General features: G+C 41.8%; 1 protein-coding gene across 2 annotated transcripts in view; it reads right to left on the bottom strand.

Moving 5' to 3' along the window:
* stk38l (serine/threonine kinase 38 like) overlaps positions 1-18,986 on the bottom strand; it is a 32,320-nt gene that overhangs the window by 8,637 nt on the left and 4,697 nt on the right. For both annotated transcript variants that reach the window (XM_088922885.1, XM_088922884.1), the window contains exons 2-6: positions 3,679-3,818; positions 1,608-1,659; positions 901-1,023; positions 713-796; positions 385-508 (exon numbers count right to left, since the gene is read on the bottom strand). In XM_088922885.1, the coding sequence (XP_088779011.1) occupies positions 385-508; positions 713-796; positions 901-1,023; positions 1,608-1,659; positions 3,679-3,812 (517 nt within the window). In that variant the 5' untranslated portion in view covers positions 3,813-3,818. The remainder of the gene's footprint in view (positions 1-384; positions 509-712; positions 797-900; positions 1,024-1,607; positions 1,660-3,678; positions 3,819-18,986) is intronic.

The raw sequence follows: 18,986 nt of genomic DNA, 5'->3' as shown, positions 1-18,986 counted from the left end.
TAAAAAAAATAAATTTCCAAATAAATAATTTTTCATTAAATCTGACAGAGAAATCTGCGTTCCCCACGAGCAATACACATAGAAAGCACATTGTGAACAGAGCACTGTGGTCATACGCACAGTCACACTGCTTTGGTTGGTGTCTGTTGACCAGGGGTAGACAACCCCTGGTGTCCACAGCTGGGCTGGTCAGCAGGTTTAAATTCCAATTCAGCTCAAGATAAACCTGGTTACTGGCTCAACTGGACCAATTTAACGGCTTCTCCCAGCTCTTCACGCGCTGCTGCTTTAAAGAGCTCCGTCCCACTGACACACTGGCTCTCAAGACCGGAATCGGACAACCCTCGCAGACCACGCCCATGGCCCCAGCTTCATATCCCTTACCTCCAGGAAGAAACTCCATTATGAGGTAGAGGTTTCTTTTGTCCTGAAAGCTGTAAAACATCTTCACAACCCAGGCACCATCAGCCTCCACAAGAATATCTCTCTCAGCCCGGATATGAGCCACCTAGACAAGGTGAGGGGGGTGGAAAGAATACTTAACTTACAATGTAATTCTTTTTTACCATTAAGATTTAAAAAAAAAGAGCTTTACACCACAAATCACTTCATAGACCTGAACAAAACCTTTGGATTTAAAAACAAGGTTCAAACTTTCCTGAACTAAATTGTATGAAATGGCATGGAGTAGGAAGTACGGCACTCCTCATACCTGCTCTTTCTCCAGCATGTCTGCTTTCCTCAGAATCTTCATGGCATAGATATGGCCCGTGTCCTTCTTTTGCACAAGACGCACCTGCAGCAACACAGGTGGTGACACATTGGAGCAGCTCGCTTACATGGAGAGAGAAACACTGAAATCGCAGCACTGAGAGTCTGAGTGCGTGGCAGAGGACAGACCTCTCCAAAGGCTCCCCTCCCGATGACCTTCAGGGACTCGAAGTCATCCAGCCCCAGCCTCGTCCTCTTGAGGCGGAGGAACTCGGTCTCCTTGCGGGCGTGCTGGGACCTCCTCATCTTCTTCTGCAGGGGTCACAGAACAGCCGACGCAGGTTATTTCAGTAAATGCAAGCCTACTCTCAGCTAGAAAAAGACAACTGCAGACATCACCTCCCCCATAACCTCCTATCAGGAAATCAATACTGAAGAACAAATCACACAGGCCTGCATTCGCTGTGAGGACATATATACATTTTTTGCTTTTAAAAGGACAATTCAAGATCCAACAACTCTTATTTTCAAGGACAATTCATCTATTGAATAAAATGCTCATAATAACTGCACCAGCTGTAAAAGACTTATTTTCAGAATGAGTAAGTGTTTCAGAACACTGAAAGTTATTATTTCGTGATGTTTGGCAATTTTTTTTCCATTCCTTTTCTCCATTTGTAGATGGCTTGAATCACTGTTGGTTTGATATCTAATTGCCACTTGAGCTGCTAATGGATTTCAAACACTTACCTTCCCCCAGAGCAGCATGAGGAACAGGTATGTTTTCTAGTTTGGTTTTGACAGACTGAGATAAAACACTATTATCCCAGAATAACAAAAATATTAAGAAAACTGAACTTAAAAGCAGACTATTTAGAACAGAAAAGGTGCATTACCTCCTCATCTGCTAAGCCCTCTTCATCCATTACTTTTTCCAATTTCTTTTGCCTGCAGGGGAAATGCAACTCAATTAAATGGCAGAATTCATGAAGCAAGATGAAAGCACATTTTGCCACTAGATGGCACTGCAGTCCAAGACTCTAGACCATACAAAATACTTATCTACAACCTACTCATTACTACTATCTACTTAACCTACTAATCAACAGTATAAATTGATTACAAACCAGGCTTAAATATCAAAGCTGTGCAGGTTTTATACTCTTTTCAATGGATTTCCTTCTTTATGCAGAAACAATTCAATGTCTTCCTACTATTGAAATTTTAATCAATGTTATAAAATCAATTAATCCAGATAGATTAATATAGATATGTATACAGAGGAACAAAATGATGATGATAATGAGTCAATGAGATTCGATTGCTACATGTGGTAAATGTGACAAATTAAGTACTATGCCAAGTCGGCAGATATGTGAAGTTTGAGTCGTGATCACTTTTAAGATTCTTACTCATGTAAACTCAAGGTAGCTAAAGCCAGGCTTGGTTTCTTCTCATGCAAACTAAGTTCTATCAACAGTCAAAGAGGATTTAATAGTAGCAACACTAGGTTAGCATTAGTGGACATTTTTTTATGTTTACATTGTAACACCTGAGAGTCTTAATTCTACAACCGTGTACAGGCCTCATTCTTCAACCAACATCTACTTTTTGCAATAAGTTGACAAAAAAACTACAACTGTCGTTACATAGGTTACAAAAAGCTCAAACCACGTGCAGAAAATATTGCTGGCCAACTGTCAGTCAATTCCAAACTGTCTACATTAAACAAATATAAAAAATGTGAATTTAACTTTTAAAGGCACATCATGCAAAAACAGAATTGGAAAAAAAAGCTTCTTGCATTCACTGTGATAGGAACAGCTTCAAATGTCAACTGAAACAAGGCGCCGATATCAAACATCTGGCTTACAGGGAATCTCCTAGTAACAGAAGTAATAATGCTAAACTGCAGAGGATTCCAAGCCTCGAGAAGGGGAATCACTTCATCCTGCAGTGAAGAGAAGCGCCAGTCTGTTCAGAACCAGCAGGCCCTCTGCTCAGCAGATCACACAGGCGTGAGAAGCTCCTCTCCCAGGCGAAACAAGGGTAACCTCAAGTATTACAGACTATGGAGCCCCAGGGCCAGGCTCGGCCTGGACAACAGATTTCACACCCCCTACTCTTATGAACAGCACCTTTGGGATTTTGAATGACGAAGCAGGCAGAGCCCTAATTTAATATTTCTTCCGGAGGATGGCGCTTGCTACAGAACAGCAATCCTCTCCCCGATACCGAGCTGCTGGGGCAGAGGAAAGAATTCCAGCTACTGGCTCACCAAAACCCACTAACAGCAGCAGCCTGGTTTTTCCTAGAGGTCTCCCATTCAGGGACTGACCAGCCCTGAGTCTTTGCTCAGTTGATTGTTAAAGGGGCAGCGTCCACCTGTCCACAAGCTCCTATATAAAGAGCCTTCTTTCACACAATTAGACACAAGTATGAGTACACGCACATCTATGGCCAAATACCACAAGTCTTGAGTTGCAAGTCTACAGAAGCTTCAGGCAGTCTTTAAAGCCGCTGGAAGTCTATTAAGCTGCTTTGTTAATATATGAGTCATTCTTAAACCCCAGGGACATGTGCTGCTTGCGAATATTCAAATGCCCAGAAGGAATAAGATAGCCAGGTGTGATGATTAAAATGTTTAGAAGCAATTAAACTAGAAAGGTTACAAAATAAACACCTGAAGTATATTACAGAATGGAATGATGGGATCAATGTTTTTGAGAAGGGTCTTGCAGGTTATGGGACAGAGAAGCCTGAATTATTACCCAGACCATTTTAGAGGCCTTCATTTCTTTAACGGAGGAATAAAACACAAAGTGCAAGATGTTAACATATCCCACAAGGATTTAACTTCTAGGGTAAGTCAGGAAAACATCTCTTTACACCTTTTGTCACCGTTGCTCTTGAGCTCCTGTGGAGGAGGAACAATAGGTGTGGGAACACGCGAGACCAGGGGCCTACCTCATCTCCCGCTCCTCGTGCTGCGTGAGGAGGGTGCTGTAGAAGTTCTCCAGCGTCAGCTTGGCCACCGTCACTCTCTCGCGCGTGTGATTGCTCATGGGAAAGGATGCTGGAGCCCCTCCGGTCATGGCCATACTCGCCTGCAGCCACGGGGAACACAGAGAGGCCTATCAGAGCCCACCCGAACCTTTCTTTCCTCCTCTCGGGGGGCAGCAGAACGAGGGGCAGACAGACCGGCCTGCGCCCCCCACCCGACGTCACTGGAAGCCTCCTGGCACCAGGGAAGTCACAGGTGAAAGATCGAGAAATCCTGGACACTTTACTGACCCCTTTTTTCCCCTCATGTTTTAATGTGCATCGTTGGCTCTCCTGAACACGTTTGTCACATCCATCACTGAAGCACAGATCACTCCAAAGTAATGTAGGGGTTAAGGCGAACTCAGTTTCTGCCACCAGGGTATTATATAACAGCACTGCCTCAGTTGGGCAAGGCGTGGCTGTTTGCAGCAGAATGTGGTAAACACGTCACAGCTGAGTCTAGCTACCTGTGGGACACTGACGTACTATACCACAATACTTTGTCTGATTTCACACAAATCTGCTTTGCATCCAAGCAGCTATGTTTTACACACGGAGATAATCCCAAAATGTATTAACATTATAAATTACAAAATAAATAACTTAAGACATCAACACATACACAGTTATTATAATTCAATTAGGTAGCTGCGTCAGCATGCACAGGCTGCAAAGAAACAGGTAACGCGTTTATTCCATGCTGAAAAGAGAAGAGAGAAAACACAACATTTTGGCTGTGGAACCTTCATCAGGTGTCACCTCCCCCCACAATTAACTTGAGCCCCTTTAATTGCACAACACCTCTTAATCTTACACATAAGCACTGACTGCACTTGCAATCAATACTCCTTTATTGATTGAATATGGGATAACAAAACAAATAATTTCTTTAAGTCTGCATTGAGGGACTCTAAACATTTGAAGGCATGAGATGATATTCTTTTTGCAAAACATAACAGGGATCAGAGGACATACTAACAGCTTGTTTCAGCATTACTCTTTATTTAAGCAGTTTGAAAGCTGTGGTCAAGTGGCTTCCCCACTAACTTAGAACACATCTTCTAGAGTCTGGAGATCTTAGTATCATTACTGAGCTAAGTACAGCAAGAGAGTGCAATTTAGATTTTAAATGTTTTTTATAGGTATTGCAACTACTTTAGTACAGTAACAGTAAATTGGGAGTATTTCTTTCTTTTACTTGTATTCAACCCACTTCTAACACAAAACAATCAAGTTCTTGTGCATTGTATTAGGTTTCCTTACCTAGATTCTAAAAATAAAGAAATTGCAGGCAAGTCACAGAACTGTAAGATAACTGTAAAGCTCCCCAAGAAACTTTTGTAACTGAGGAAGCTCTTTGATAATCTGCAAGAGGAAAACACACCCATACCACAGCCTAACAGCCCTCATGGTTTTCTCAAGCTTACAAAACCAGCACTAACACAGAGGAGAAGGATACAAAGGCAGATTCACATATTAATAATCACCTTGCAATCCTATAAATCATTCGTTACAAAAAATAATCGACTAGTATGTTTTTTTCCAGCTCTTTTGAATGACAAGTCTTCCTAATCCATTCTCTGTCCCAAGGTCTTCTGCCAGAGAGAATCTCTCTCTGCTGCTTCTACCCATACTCCTGGCTAGCAGAGATCTGCTCCTCTGTCCTAGCTGTGTGCCCCAGGCTCCTGCTCCAGAGTGCCCAGCCCTGGCTAGCCGAGATCTGCACCTCTGTCCTAGCTGTGTGCTCTAGGCTCCTGCTCCAGAGCGCCCAACCCTGGCTAGCAGAGATCTGCTCCTCTGTCCTAGCTGTGTGCCCCAGGCTCCTGCTCCAGAGTGCCCAGCCCTGGCTAGCCGAGATCTGCACCTCTGCCCTAGCTGTGTGCTCCAGGCTCCTGCTCCAGAGCGCCCAACCCTGGCTAGCAGAGATCTGCTCCTCTGTCCTAGCTGTGTGCTCCTGCTCCAGAGTGCACAGCCCTGACTAGGCCAGCAGAGATCGTCATCCGTCTCCTCCACGCTGCGTGCTGTGGCACTGCAGTGAACTGGCCCGATTCACTGTTGTCTCCACCGTCATGCTGCACCTTGTAGTACTCCCGCCAGCGCCACCACTGTTGGACAGTTTTCCTCACAGTTTGACAGCTTGATCTGCGCTTACTTTTGTACCGAAGCCGGTCCCAAGGGTGGCTGCGATCACCGTTGCCAAGACATGGTCTGGTTATACCCACTACATGCCACTCTGCTGTGCTTGCCCCTACCGGTCCACTTGCACTTTGTACAGCAGCATCCTTAGAGGCCTCCCATTCTAGTACTGACCAGCGCCGCAGAAATTACGAGTCGCCAACAAGAAGAGGCCATTCAGCCCTCAACAGCCCATTTGTCAGTTAATAGCTAACTGATCCAAGACTCTTATCCAGCTGTTTCCTGAAAGAAGCCAGGGTAACTGCTTCAACAACAAAGCTGGATAGCTAATACTATACTCTCACAAACTTTTATGTAGGTAGGGCCTGCGGTTGCCATTTTTAATGTAAAAACTCGTGACCTTGTGACTTCACCCTTCACTCTGAAGAGATCCGCTGGGTTGACTTCCCTTTGAGGATTTTGAATGCTTGCATCAGACCTCCTCACAGTCTTCTCAGATCAAAACTAGAAAAGGTTCAGTTCCGTCAGCCCATCGTTGTAAGAATGACATCCAGGAATGTGGCTGCTCTTCCTTGTTCGGCTTCCAGAGCCACAAGCTCTGTCTGCTCTCTAGAGAACAAGTCTGTTCCGAAAGGGCACAGCAGGCTCAGATCACCAACAAACTCTTTCTCCATCTCAAGGCAGAGTCGACACCTAGTTAGCAACAAGGCTAGCTTGTATGATCACTGTGGCATTATGACAATGCTGCACCGATGTCCATATGAAGACTCTGTTCACAGTACATAATAGCAGCACTGATGTTAGAGGTATCTTGTCTCATTGATATCATTACTAGCAATGGCATTCATTATGGCTGTCTGTGCTGTCTCCCAATAACTCTAATATGCATCATCATTAAATTTAACCTCCCTTTGCCAAGGATTTCTCCTAGGCTTGTATTTTAATACTTAATAACGTTCTTTAAATGTTAAGCAACAAGAGTCTGACCCTCAATGGGTTTGTTACTGACCAAAAAGTCGGTTTCTCTTGTCTGACAGACTCACCGACAGCTGTTGTTTTACCAGTTTAATATCACACGATATTGGCTCTAATAAAAAAGCTTACAACTCTGGCCAGTGGTGGTATAGCAGTCTTTTAACACCAATGCTGGTGTAAATAAAATTCCTGTACAGTTTGTTTTTCTGTAACAAGCTCAGTGTCTTCTGTTTGAGGATTCTCCTTATAATGGCACCCTAGGACACGTCATTGACAGTCTAGCTCAGTGTTTTGTTCAGCCAGTGTGTCAAACAAGTCTTCTGCAGGATTTTGGCATATCAGAGGAAAAGTAATGAATAAAAATGTTTTCAGACACGTAGGCATCAGCAGAAATGATATCACAGCTGTACCCCTTTTGTATGTAGAAACTCCGGTTTAAACACCTGCCTGACCTCTCCATCTCTTATCATTTGTAGTTGATCTTTTCCGTTTCTAATCACTGTTCAGCGGTGATGTCAGCACTCACACGTTGCTAGGCAACAGAACACCTAGTGCAGGGCTCAGTCTGCAGCAGCTCTGGAGGCGCTACAATGAAAAACTATGAATGAAATCAGACAACTCCCTACAGTCCCCACCTGTCACTGCTTCATTGTTGTTGGTTTTTTTTTTAAAGAGACATGGGGGGGGGGGAACAAGTAGTTAAAGCTGTTCAGTGTTTTCCTTCTTGAGAACTGCAAGTGACTTCATCGAAATTAAAACACTGAATTTTGCTTAAAATGTGTTAAATTCATCAAGAAAACCTGCAGTGATGACTGAGTGATACAGTAACTGGAAAGATACCACACGGTTCTTTTAGAATACAAAATCATTCTGATCTTCAGCAGACACAAAAATGAGAACTAGGTTTTCTTAAAAAACAGGTATTCAAAAATCTAATGTATGCAACCAAATGCATCTTTGACCCTGGCACACTTGCAGTTTTAGTGGCATGTTGAATGTACAACCCCCTGAAAGACCCAGTTCTGATCTGGAACAGTATAACAATATATATCCTTCCAAAAACAGCCTATGAATTTTCTCAAATCATTCCTCTATGAACAGAAGAGAGACTGCCGTCATTTCTGAAAATTTTTAAACAATGTAAAATATGTAGCAATACAGGATTAAGAAAGGATTTACAAAGAGATGGGGATGAATCTGATTTGATATTTATACACCCAGATTAAGACCCAACAGATGCCTTTGGTTTGAATGAATACAAATCAGAGAAAGATGCCAGAAATTCAAAATAAGTTAGAGATTTTTTTTTATCTGGAGCCTTGCACAAGACTACTGACAATGTTCAGCAAACATCTCCTAAGCAAAAATGAACAAAACCAAGCATTCAGCAATGAGGAACGAAAACGTTTTCTTTTAACTTTTCAGACATCTTTTAGTATTAAATAGAGCTTGAACTTCTTGCTTTTCATGTTTTCAAGATTTTACAGTGCCCTGCATATATTGATAATCCTAATGAAAAGAGGATTTACAAAACACGAACTGTAAGGTTGCAAAAAAAATGACTTTTCACTGTGCAAGGCTATTACAATTAAAGTATTTCAAACAAGACATTACCCAATTTGAAAATATTTCAGTTATATGTTTTTCTTCCTCTTTCTTTGTGGCTGAGAATAAATCTAGCGAGCAGTAAAATGACAAAGAGCATTAGTGCTTAATGGGCCTTCTTGAGCGATGCCCATGACGCGTGAAGGTGCCTCCACATCTGCGAAGCGTATTTTAACTGATCCCAGGTGGGTGTGGCTGGGTGCCACACAGCACTTCAATTAAACAGGTGTGACTCGGGTCAGCAAAGGCTGGGAAACCAGTCGAGTGCCAGTGAATCCTGCCTCTCCCCCGTTTGCCACTTTGGAAACAGGTGTGCTACACTCTTGTGCGGAACAAGAACAGGCCGACTCAAGAACAGCTGCAGGCCAACTCTGGCTTTTTTTTTTCGTTCTCTTACTACAATTTTATCAAATAATAACAAAAAAACAGCCAAGTTAGAAATAAAAATGGATGTTCTCCAAACTAAGGACGCTGCATGAATTTCATACTCATGCAACATTTAACAAAACACACACTATTAATAACCGGTCGCTGACCTCACCTCCTGCAGTCATGACAACAATGCCCACTCCAGCTTTCTCAGGGATGAGTTAGCAGCTGTAATTAGACCTGCTACCTGTGTCTTGGGCTCTAATTGTACTCAAGGCCATCTTCTCGGCTGTTTGGCCATTTGTGACTAAACTCAATGAGGTTCAGTCCCTGAAATCCGGTCTCGTGCCTGTAGGCTTACAGTCTGGTGCTGTCAAACCCATTAAGAACAACTGGCCAGGACCTCAGACTAGGCTACTTAACTACCTCACTTGTTCCAATCTGCCTGAAACCTGGAATGGCAGTGGCAGCTCAGTTACAACCCCAGGGACTGGTAAACTGCTATTGGTGCGGTCAATAACAGCTTCTTCCTGGAGCATCTGGGGATTACTGGGAATTCCCTTCATTTGGTTACCCGAGACTAATTTGTAAAAGTTGGTGTTTTCGTGACATTGACCCATTTACTCAGGGTGTATTTGCATGTCGTCTCTTTGTCAGATTAACTGTCCTGGTTTGGGTTGCACTGCTTTGCTGCTAAATGTATTGCCAGACCAAATCAGACATTGGGCCTGTTAATGCAGTTTCTGCATTTTAATCATTCAAGGTTTATTTATCAATGCACGAACAATACATACAGCAGTGCCACGAGCTCGTTAAGAGGGATAGGAGAGTAGAAGGACAGATGTTTATAGGGATTAGGTTAAGATTACGATACAATAAATTATACAGTTGCTATTTACAATACAGTTTACAGATTGTGCGAAAGTAATACAGCAATAGGAGGTATTTAGCGCTCTTCGTATGTGTCCTGAGAGCAAAGTGACAGGAGGGCGCCAGTGCACCTGGCAGTTCAAGGAGGTTGCCTATTCGCCAGCGGCCGTTTGGGTAATTGCAGGCATCTGCTGTAAACAGCCAACCACAGCTAAAGACTGTTTGGCCCTCTACCGTCTGGAAAACAGTACCGGAGCATTCAATCCCGGACTACCAGACTCAGAGACAGTTTTTATCCCCGCACTATTAAACTATTAAACCCCCAGCCTCTCTCACCTACGATCTGAACCCACACAGTGCCTTCTCTCTTTATCAAAACTCAAACACACACTGAAATCTACCTCCACCTCACATGTCAAGAAGTTTACTTCTCATAATTTCCTATCCTTTATTTCATTCTGTTGATGTATGATTTTGCACAACTGTTGTTATTTTGCACACTGCCTGTGGTCTCCGTCTTTCTTTCTTATACAATTGTATTGTTGTTGTTTTTTTGTACTGCTTACCACCTGAGAGCTAGCTAAATAGCATTTTGTTACACCATGTACCCGTGTATGAGTATAATGACAAACTAACTTGAACTTAGCAGTCTTACTGCCTGGGGGAAGAAACTGTTATGAAACCTGGTGGTCTTGGTCTGTATTCTTCAGTATCGTTTTCCGAATGGTAGTAGAGAGAACAAGTTGAGGTTAGGGTGACTGGGGTCCCCGAGCATAGACCTGGCCTTCTTGAGGCATCTAACAGAGTAGATATCCTCGATGTTCAGTAGCGCACAGCCAGTGGTGTTTTGAGCCAGTTTCACCACACTCTGGAGTGCCTTGCGCTCTCGGAGCACTCTGACGTTGTGTTGCCACTTGAAACATTATAAGGGTGTCTTTCATCCACTAACAAAACAGTGCTCACATAAGGCCCCTTCTGTGCTTATCTGATGCAAAATACTGAAGCATATCCTTATTTCAACTAGATTATTGCAAAACCAATAAATCGTCAAAGGTACTAAAAAGCTCTCAATCTCTCCACTATTGTGGCTCAGGGGATAACTAAGCATACTCTGCATCGCCTCATAACTCCCACCCTCTGTATGTTGCTGCAGCAAGTGGCAATAGTAGGAAGTTGTTTTCCACATATCAGTATGACATTAACACATCCCATTCCCAATAGTAGCCCTGCTAACAAACATCAAGAGTTTAAACTGCTTTAATGCTTAATCATGAACTGGTACAAATAGCTGGGCGATAAAATACTACTACTGTTTTTAGTTTGGGTAAATCTACTAAATTTGCTCCTGAACAAAAGTATATTCTTCTGAAAGAAGGTTCAGTCCTCTCCTCTACAGGTGAAGAACATACTGGTATACCATAACAGTCTTCTCACAACCAGTTGAAATGATCCTTCATTTAAAGTCTGGGGAACCCGTAAACTACATTCAAGAGCACAGATAAGTTCTATGCTTTAGCCTCCAGATTCCATCCTTCAACAAAAAAGCAATTATAAATCTTAAGATGCTGGAACACAGCACAAATGAGATGCTTCCATTTAAGAAACCCATGCAAACCCAGCTTTTCAAATTGGCAAGTAATCTTTTTAAAGTTGCGTATGTAAATTAATATGGCAAAACAAAAAATCAGTGGAACATTACACCTATTTTCAGACAAAAATTCAATGGAGAACAAGTTTGACCTGTCCTGCTCTGTTGATGTGAAGTAACAGGTTGTTAATCAGCAAGATCCTCTCGTATGTACAGTCTAAAACACCCTTTTGTGTTGTTGGCACTTATTCTAAATGGCAAATGTGAAAATAACCCAAAGTTGATTCCTAAATGTCCACCCATAATCCTCCATCCTGAACAGCAGCTTTCACCAAGTGTCCTGTGCCATCGGTTGAAGCATAAAAACAGGTTCAAAGGAAAAATTCGTAGGCAGTTAAATATTCATAAGCCGCAAAGAAAAATGAATGCCAATTTGAAAACTGAAGAACCGCATCAACACATTTTAGAACCAAACAATGAAAATGCTTATTCCAATACATATCATTAAGTCCTAGGCGTGCTGTTACGTCTGATTTATACCATAAAAACAACCAGTCCTTTCTTCCTCATTTTCCCCCCATAACCTCAGGTACAACTGCTTGTACCAGCATAATAGGACACATCAGACAGGATTTCAGAACTTAGATCCTTGATTTACAGATGACCAAACATATTTCCACGCTACTGTAATATACTGTAGATCACGTAGGACACTCCTTAACACACACACACACACACACACACACAACAATTGTACAATTAAGAATGAAACGAAGATAACCTAATAGTAATTCATTAGTTATGTCATATGATATATACAGTATACGTATTTTATAGAATAAGTAGTAAATATTCTGTGAAATATTCTGAAACAAGGTTTGTTGAAATGATAGCAAATGAGTAGTATCCTTTGCCCTAGCTGACCACACAAGATTCCTCCATCCATGCAACCTGATGAAGCAGGTGAGCCAGCACTTATTACAGGACAGAAGACAGCACTGTGGACAACTCCAGTGTCTGCATGGGGTGAGCTGCTGGTACTCACAGCGCCATTCAGAGAGCTCTGCTGACGCCATGCAGTGCGTTCTGTGCAATTGATCCTTTTTCTTTCCCCGACTCTGCAGTTTAGAATAGCAGCCTCTGAAGTGACCTTAAAGACGTCTTGCGAGGAAATGCAGCAAGCAATGTGCTCAGGAGGGTGCCAGCACTAACGGGATGCTAAATATCATCAAAGCCACTTTCCTCAAGTTTACTGTATATAGCTCACACTACACTCTGCCCTCTCATTAGCCACCAAAGTGTCAGAGGATTGCCTACGCTTCTACTCATCTGCTTCCTGGAAGCATGTGAGCCAGTAATGATGTCCTAGAGGATAGAACACCAGCTGAACATCTTTACTTAAACTGCGGTTGCAAAAGAGGTGCTCACCTCTCATTACAAATCAGTAATGCAAGAATGTGCTTAGACTGATTGTCTGCAATATAGTAACCTCTAGACACGTTTGTTTTACTAAGACTGTATTCAAGCCAGCACAGCCCCTGTCAACCATGTGAGACAATAGGAGCGGCCATCTACAAGAGAAGTATTGCTTCTTACACAAACTGAATGCCATGGAAGACACGCAAACCCGACTGCAGTCATCTCATGACTCAGAGCTGCCAGAAAGCAGTGCAACCGCTCATACAATGGTAACATGACTCAGTTTCACAGGGCCACACAACTGCAGTCTGAACACAGATGACAAATCCTGCCATACCAGCAAAGAATCATGTTTCCTGAAGAATGTCCGCCCCCATTGGGCAGAACACAAATCAAGAAAAGCAGCAAAGGTAAGGCTGAAATCTCTATAATGGAACAACACTGTTTTGGTAGACATGATACACTGAAGTGCAGGGCTATAAATGCAACCTCCAGGAAGCCAATTTGTTTTGGTCAATGTACAGCACAACACACTAGCGTAATCAGAATATTATGAAATTATAATGCCTGCCAACACATGGGTATGGGCACAACAGACTTGTTGCTTCCCTCACAGATCAATGTTATGCAATAACCTGCTGTACCATACCTTACAGCAGGACACAATGGACACAATGTGCCAATCACAGCGTAATAACTTCTTCAGATCATCTGGGAGACTGTGGGCAACTTCTCTGCCAGTTTATGTAAGCTGTTTGCATGTTTGTGTTGAAACGTTTAAGGAACGTATCCTGCTTAAGTGACCAATATCTGGTGTTTGTGACTTGAAGGCATCGAGTGATCCTTACTACATGGGACCTATAAACTTACTTTTCTGAAACGTGTTTACAAAATGAAGATGTTACAACCACAGTGTATCCAATAAACCTAACCTTGAATATGTGACTCTAAGCCTAAGGCAGTAGTGTGAAATAGTCTTAAGGGCTCTAGACTCATTTATTTAAGTTTGGGGGCTCAAAGCTCAGGACACTAGTTGTACCCTTGAGCAAAGTACTGTACCTCACAAGAGATTAATGCAGTAAAACATCCAGATGTATAAATAGGTACAAATGAAAGATGGTTTGGATGAAAGATATAGCCACAAATTAATAACAAATAATTTCAGTCCATAAATATTTTGTCTATAATAGCACACATTCACAGAAAAAACCTTAAAATACCTTTTAAAAAATCATTTTACAAACTATTCATTCATGCACTAAAAATGAGTATTAACTGCTACTTGCAAAGCATTCATAATTTTGTACTGATGTTTTAGAACCATATTTCCTAATAGCAGTCATTACGAACATGATTCCTGCAAAAAAGATCGGGGTTCCTTAGTCATGTAGGACGCTAATTCCTGTAGGGAAAGAAGTTCTTCATGTAGAGCAGATGGAAATGGATCTGTGGTCAAGCCCTTGAATACAAATTCTAATCAAATACACATTTTCTGCAGTCAGGAAGGAGATGGGCAGGTGCAGGAAAATCCAGACACTGTACTGGAATGCTGCGAGTCTGACCCATTAACTGTAAATGACTTCATCTGGTAAACAAGGAGTCTGTTGACAAGATGTTCACCACCCTGGTTCGCCTTTCCAAGCCAGGAAGCTGCTCCCCTTCACACAAAGGCCAAGTCAACAGACTACAGATTTGCAGGCTGGCACCCGTGCCAAGACAAATAACTGACAAACTAATTTGAGCTCCTTAAGTCATCTCTGCAGAAGTGGAACAATTCACTGAGACTCTTGCTCAGTGGGGAAGGGGGTGGTGTGTAACCAGGGGCAATCGCCATGCCAGAAAAATCGACAAAGCAACAAGGAGCAAATTCTTTACCCAAATGACTTTACTGAAGCTTAAAGCCATTTGACATAAACTCGTGAAGAAGTTTACAGAGTGTTTTATGAAGACCAAAATTATACTTCACCTACTGAACACAGAGTGGCCACAGCAAGGTGGTCTTAAAGAACACAATCAAGAAGGAGCCAAGGCGTTGGGCATCACTTTCAGAGCAGGATCCCAAAAGCTGCCACCAACCACCTCCATCTGTACTTGACTGGAGCCTGGCAATGACGTCCATCCCCACAGAACAAGCACACAGGGCACGGGCACAAGCCTCAGGAGGCCAAGTGGAAGCGAGCAGTTTGACACCAAAGCTCCCCCTGTGGAATCCATTTACATCCTGAAAACGATTCTCAGTGCAGTTACAACATGAAACTGCCATTAAGAGGAAGGGTATTTTTCATGGCGATCCATCAGACCTGCCAGACCTTGTCAACAACCTTTTTTTCTTCTAAATAAAACAAACAACACGAACGAGGCCATGTAACATGAATCAAAGGACAAGTGGAAACTGGAGACGTGGGTATTCAGTACCAAATGGTTGTGGGACGTCCAGAACATGCATCCACGTTGTCCAAGACAACATCACCAGGTCTTTCAAAAACAGCTGGGTGAGATCTTGGGATCAATAACTTGCGAAAAAACCAAACAAGCGTACAAGGACTAAGTGGCCTCATGTTTGCAAACTCTTACGCTCTTACTATTTTAAAGGCTTACAGTGGGATTTAGGACTATCAAGTAGAGTTTTTCTAGGTAAAACCTGCATAACAGAAAATGAAGAAATCTTCAGATTATCTCGTGTTGAAAATGCAAAGCCCTTCACAAATTCACAAGGCACTATAAATATGTAAGCATGTCTAACATGCAGAGCTTTGCGATATATTTATAAAAGGTGCTGTGTAACATTACTGCTACTATAAATATGACAACTATAAGAGCATCACAACTTCCTGTGTCATGTTTATTTTGTCTGTGCGTGCTATGAAAAACATTACAAAAGACCTTCTGTAAACTTGATATTTAATTATCAGATCACTTAAAAGAATTTTAAAAGGGTTTCATCCATCACTGCATTGTGTGATTCAGAAAAAACATTCACAAATAAGCAGAATAAAAAACACCCAACACACCATTTTGCCAAGAGCATAATGATTTACAAGAAGCATGTAGAAAGGCTACAAACGAGAGGAGCCATTCAGCCAGTCTGGCCTGTTTGGTGGTCAGCAGCCCACAGCACCAAGGATCTCATCCAGCTGATTGTTGAAAGAAGCCAGGGGTCAGCTTCAGTGGAATGCTGGGAAACATGTTCCACACTCCCACAGTCTTCTGGGTCACTGAGACCCAGTCTTCACAGAAAAATCAACTGCCACATACACCACATATATGCAGAAGGCCGTTTGAAGTGGAAAAAAAGAAAACTACATTTAGGAGTCTGTAACAAGATACCAAGCCATATTGCTGAATCAGATACCCAGTCTCCTCTTAAGAATACAGATAAAAATCCCAAGGTGGCCAAAAAGAGATGAGGGATTTTTACTCACGTATGAAATTCCCAACCCCACGTACTGAGCACAAAGTAGCATTACCCATGTCCTGTGCAACTGCTTGGCATGATAAAAGTCAATCTTTGTTTAATTTAAATTTTTATTGCTAAAGATTTAGAAAAAAAATTGAATCTTTCATTTGCACAAGACAGGAGTACCTGCAAACATTTATTTTTCAGGTAATTACAAGGTATTTAAAACTGGACATCACTGTGATATAATCCTTCTATCACTTCATTCTCATTGTTTCTGAAATATTAAAAATGGTTTTTGCTATTACCATAAGCCACTAATTGTTTTTAAATGAAGCAAAAGCAACATTTATTGAATAGACAATTATTCCACCTAAGGTTACTTAATAAAAGCAAACTGATGTGTTTGGAAAATATAATCACTGTTAAGGACCCAGTTATAATTTACGGAAGAAAGTATTTAATAGATTACAGCGGATCATGGCAGCATCTATTTTTGAGAGAAAATTCTCTTGAATTAGAATTGTTTCAACATTCAGTTTCCCCTTAGCAAAGACTTAAGTGGGGAAAAATGACTTTCAAGACTTGAAGATACCTTATGAAAGCGTTCATCTAAAAATTATTGTATCTGACAAGATGATTCACAATTTCTCACAGAAACATAATTCTTCAAAGATGAGAGAGGAATACTCTCCAGTACAATTTACGTTCAAGAAGATCTCCTCCACAGCTGACTAAGGTAATGCCTTCCTCCATACATCAACTGTATGTAAAAGGTTCTCTGTGCAGGTCTGCACCTGATAGATGTCATCCTGTTGTATTCATAAAGTGTACTGCAAGCAACTGATCAACAATAAAGAATGCAGTCCCAGTTCTTTTGTAAAAACATTAGGAGGGCAAAGGTTTACCTGAAGAGTCTGAACCAGTTTTGCAGTTGAAAGTGAAAGGGAATTTAGATTAATCCCGATCATTGAAGACTGTACGACTGACAATACTAAAGTATAATAGAAAACAGTATTTCACAGCTGAGCATCAGGTAGATGTCTCTGTAGTTCTAAAAAAAAACAGCACAGCAGGAAATGTGACAAGATCTGCACATCTGTACGTCATGATTATGGGGAAATGAAATTGTGCAGGTATTAGTGAGTCTGCTTTTCCTCCATCTACTGAACAATAACATATCCAGGGTATTATTTCACAACAAAACATCAATCCATTGGTTGACCTCACCGCCTGCAGTCATGAACCCGTACTTCCAAAGGTTCTTGAAAAGCACTCACTAGTAAAACTGTGTGATTGTTATTAGTCTGTTTTCTGAATGATTTGTCTGATCACTCTGCGGCTCTTAAATGTGTGCACATAAACTCCTCTCCTGGCTCCTCTGTCAAGGACCAGATTCCATCTCAGTCCACTTTAACAACCTGGTCTGTCAGGAGCAGAGGTTCCAGCCCTTTCATTCCAGCCTAGAAGCATTTGAGCTGGGCATTACTGATCACAAGGCTGTATACTGAACCGGGTACTTCCAACTTATATTATTAGGATTCTGTTATCTAATGTGGAAAACATCTCTCTTCTGCTCGTTCCTCCTGTTGTACACAAACGGACAGTCTGCCCCCTGCTCTCGATGCTGTTTTGTGCCTTCATGAAGCAAAGTTCATCTACAGGCTCCTGAACACTCTTAAGGCAGCCAGATCCTCCTTCTCCAGTCTTAATAAAGAAGCCAAAATGAACTAATTCAGGTGGGTCCTCAAAGATGGTTTTCTGAACTCATACATCATAAAGACTACAGAAACCAGAATTATCCTGCAGCTAGGGTCAAACCTTCCCCCTTCTCTTAACAACAGACTACTTTTCTTCTAAATTCTCTCTATTCATTGTAGGTTTCATTTCACACCTCACTTCACCTATCCTGACTTCACACCTCCTGATTGGCCTCTCTGTCTGTCCCCTGCTCCCGCCCCTCACTCCTCCTCTCTCCCAGCCTTTGTTCTCCCCCTACATTACCTTTGCCTACTGCCCTGTCTTTCTCATGCCTGAAGAAGGCTCCACAGCTGAAACGTTGCATTTTCTTTCTTCTTTTTTTTAGCATGGAATAAATCTATTACTTGTTCCAAAATGAACTAATTATTCCGTTCTCCACTATCAATGATGTTGCGACCAGATAATTTCCTTTTCCACTCTCTACTGAATAATGTAGCACAAGACATTCACACAATTTTACCACAAAAACATGATAACCAGTTGTTGACTTCACTTCCCACAGTCATGAAAACTGCATTCTCTTCTGCTGACACGGGTTTGAGTTTCTCTCATTTTACCGGTGTTAAGGCTGCTTATGCAACTAAATTGGCTGCTAAAATGGGACCTACTGTGTCCTGGTCCCTGTTTCTACACCCCTGAGCTCAACGTTGATGAGGTGAGTAAGAAAAAGTCACTGAAATCTGGCCTAAATTAATCAAATCTGACCTGGACCTCCATGTTATTCATACCAATTGTCTGATTTCCAGTTCTCCTTTTATGCATTCCTGTTAAGTCTGCGGCAAGACTGGGTAGGGAGCTCAAATAGAATTCCACTTCAAATGAGCTCTTTGAATCTTTTCAGTCAGGGTTTATACAAAGACACGATGGAGACAGCCCTTGTTAAGGTACATTCGTTCATAATTTGTTAATGTATTTCTGGAATCCATCTCCCGCACTTTAAGCATAGCTTTTGAGCTTGTCAAACAGTCATAATATCCTACCTGAGAAAATAACGAACTTGAGCCTGCTTTAAATCAGATTTATGCCACTTACTCAGGGCAGTTACCTTAATTTGTTAGTATTGACAATGTCTCCAGTTCAGACTATTTGCTGTTGTGTACTTGGGCTTCA

This window comes from Atractosteus spatula, chromosome 8 (assembly GCF_055471065.1).
Source record: "Atractosteus spatula isolate fAtrSpa1 chromosome 8, fAtrSpa1.hap1, whole genome shotgun sequence".
Taxonomy (NCBI): Eukaryota; Metazoa; Chordata; class Actinopteri; order Semionotiformes; family Lepisosteidae; genus Atractosteus; species Atractosteus spatula.
This window is presented reverse-complemented; position numbering and strand designations above follow the sequence as displayed.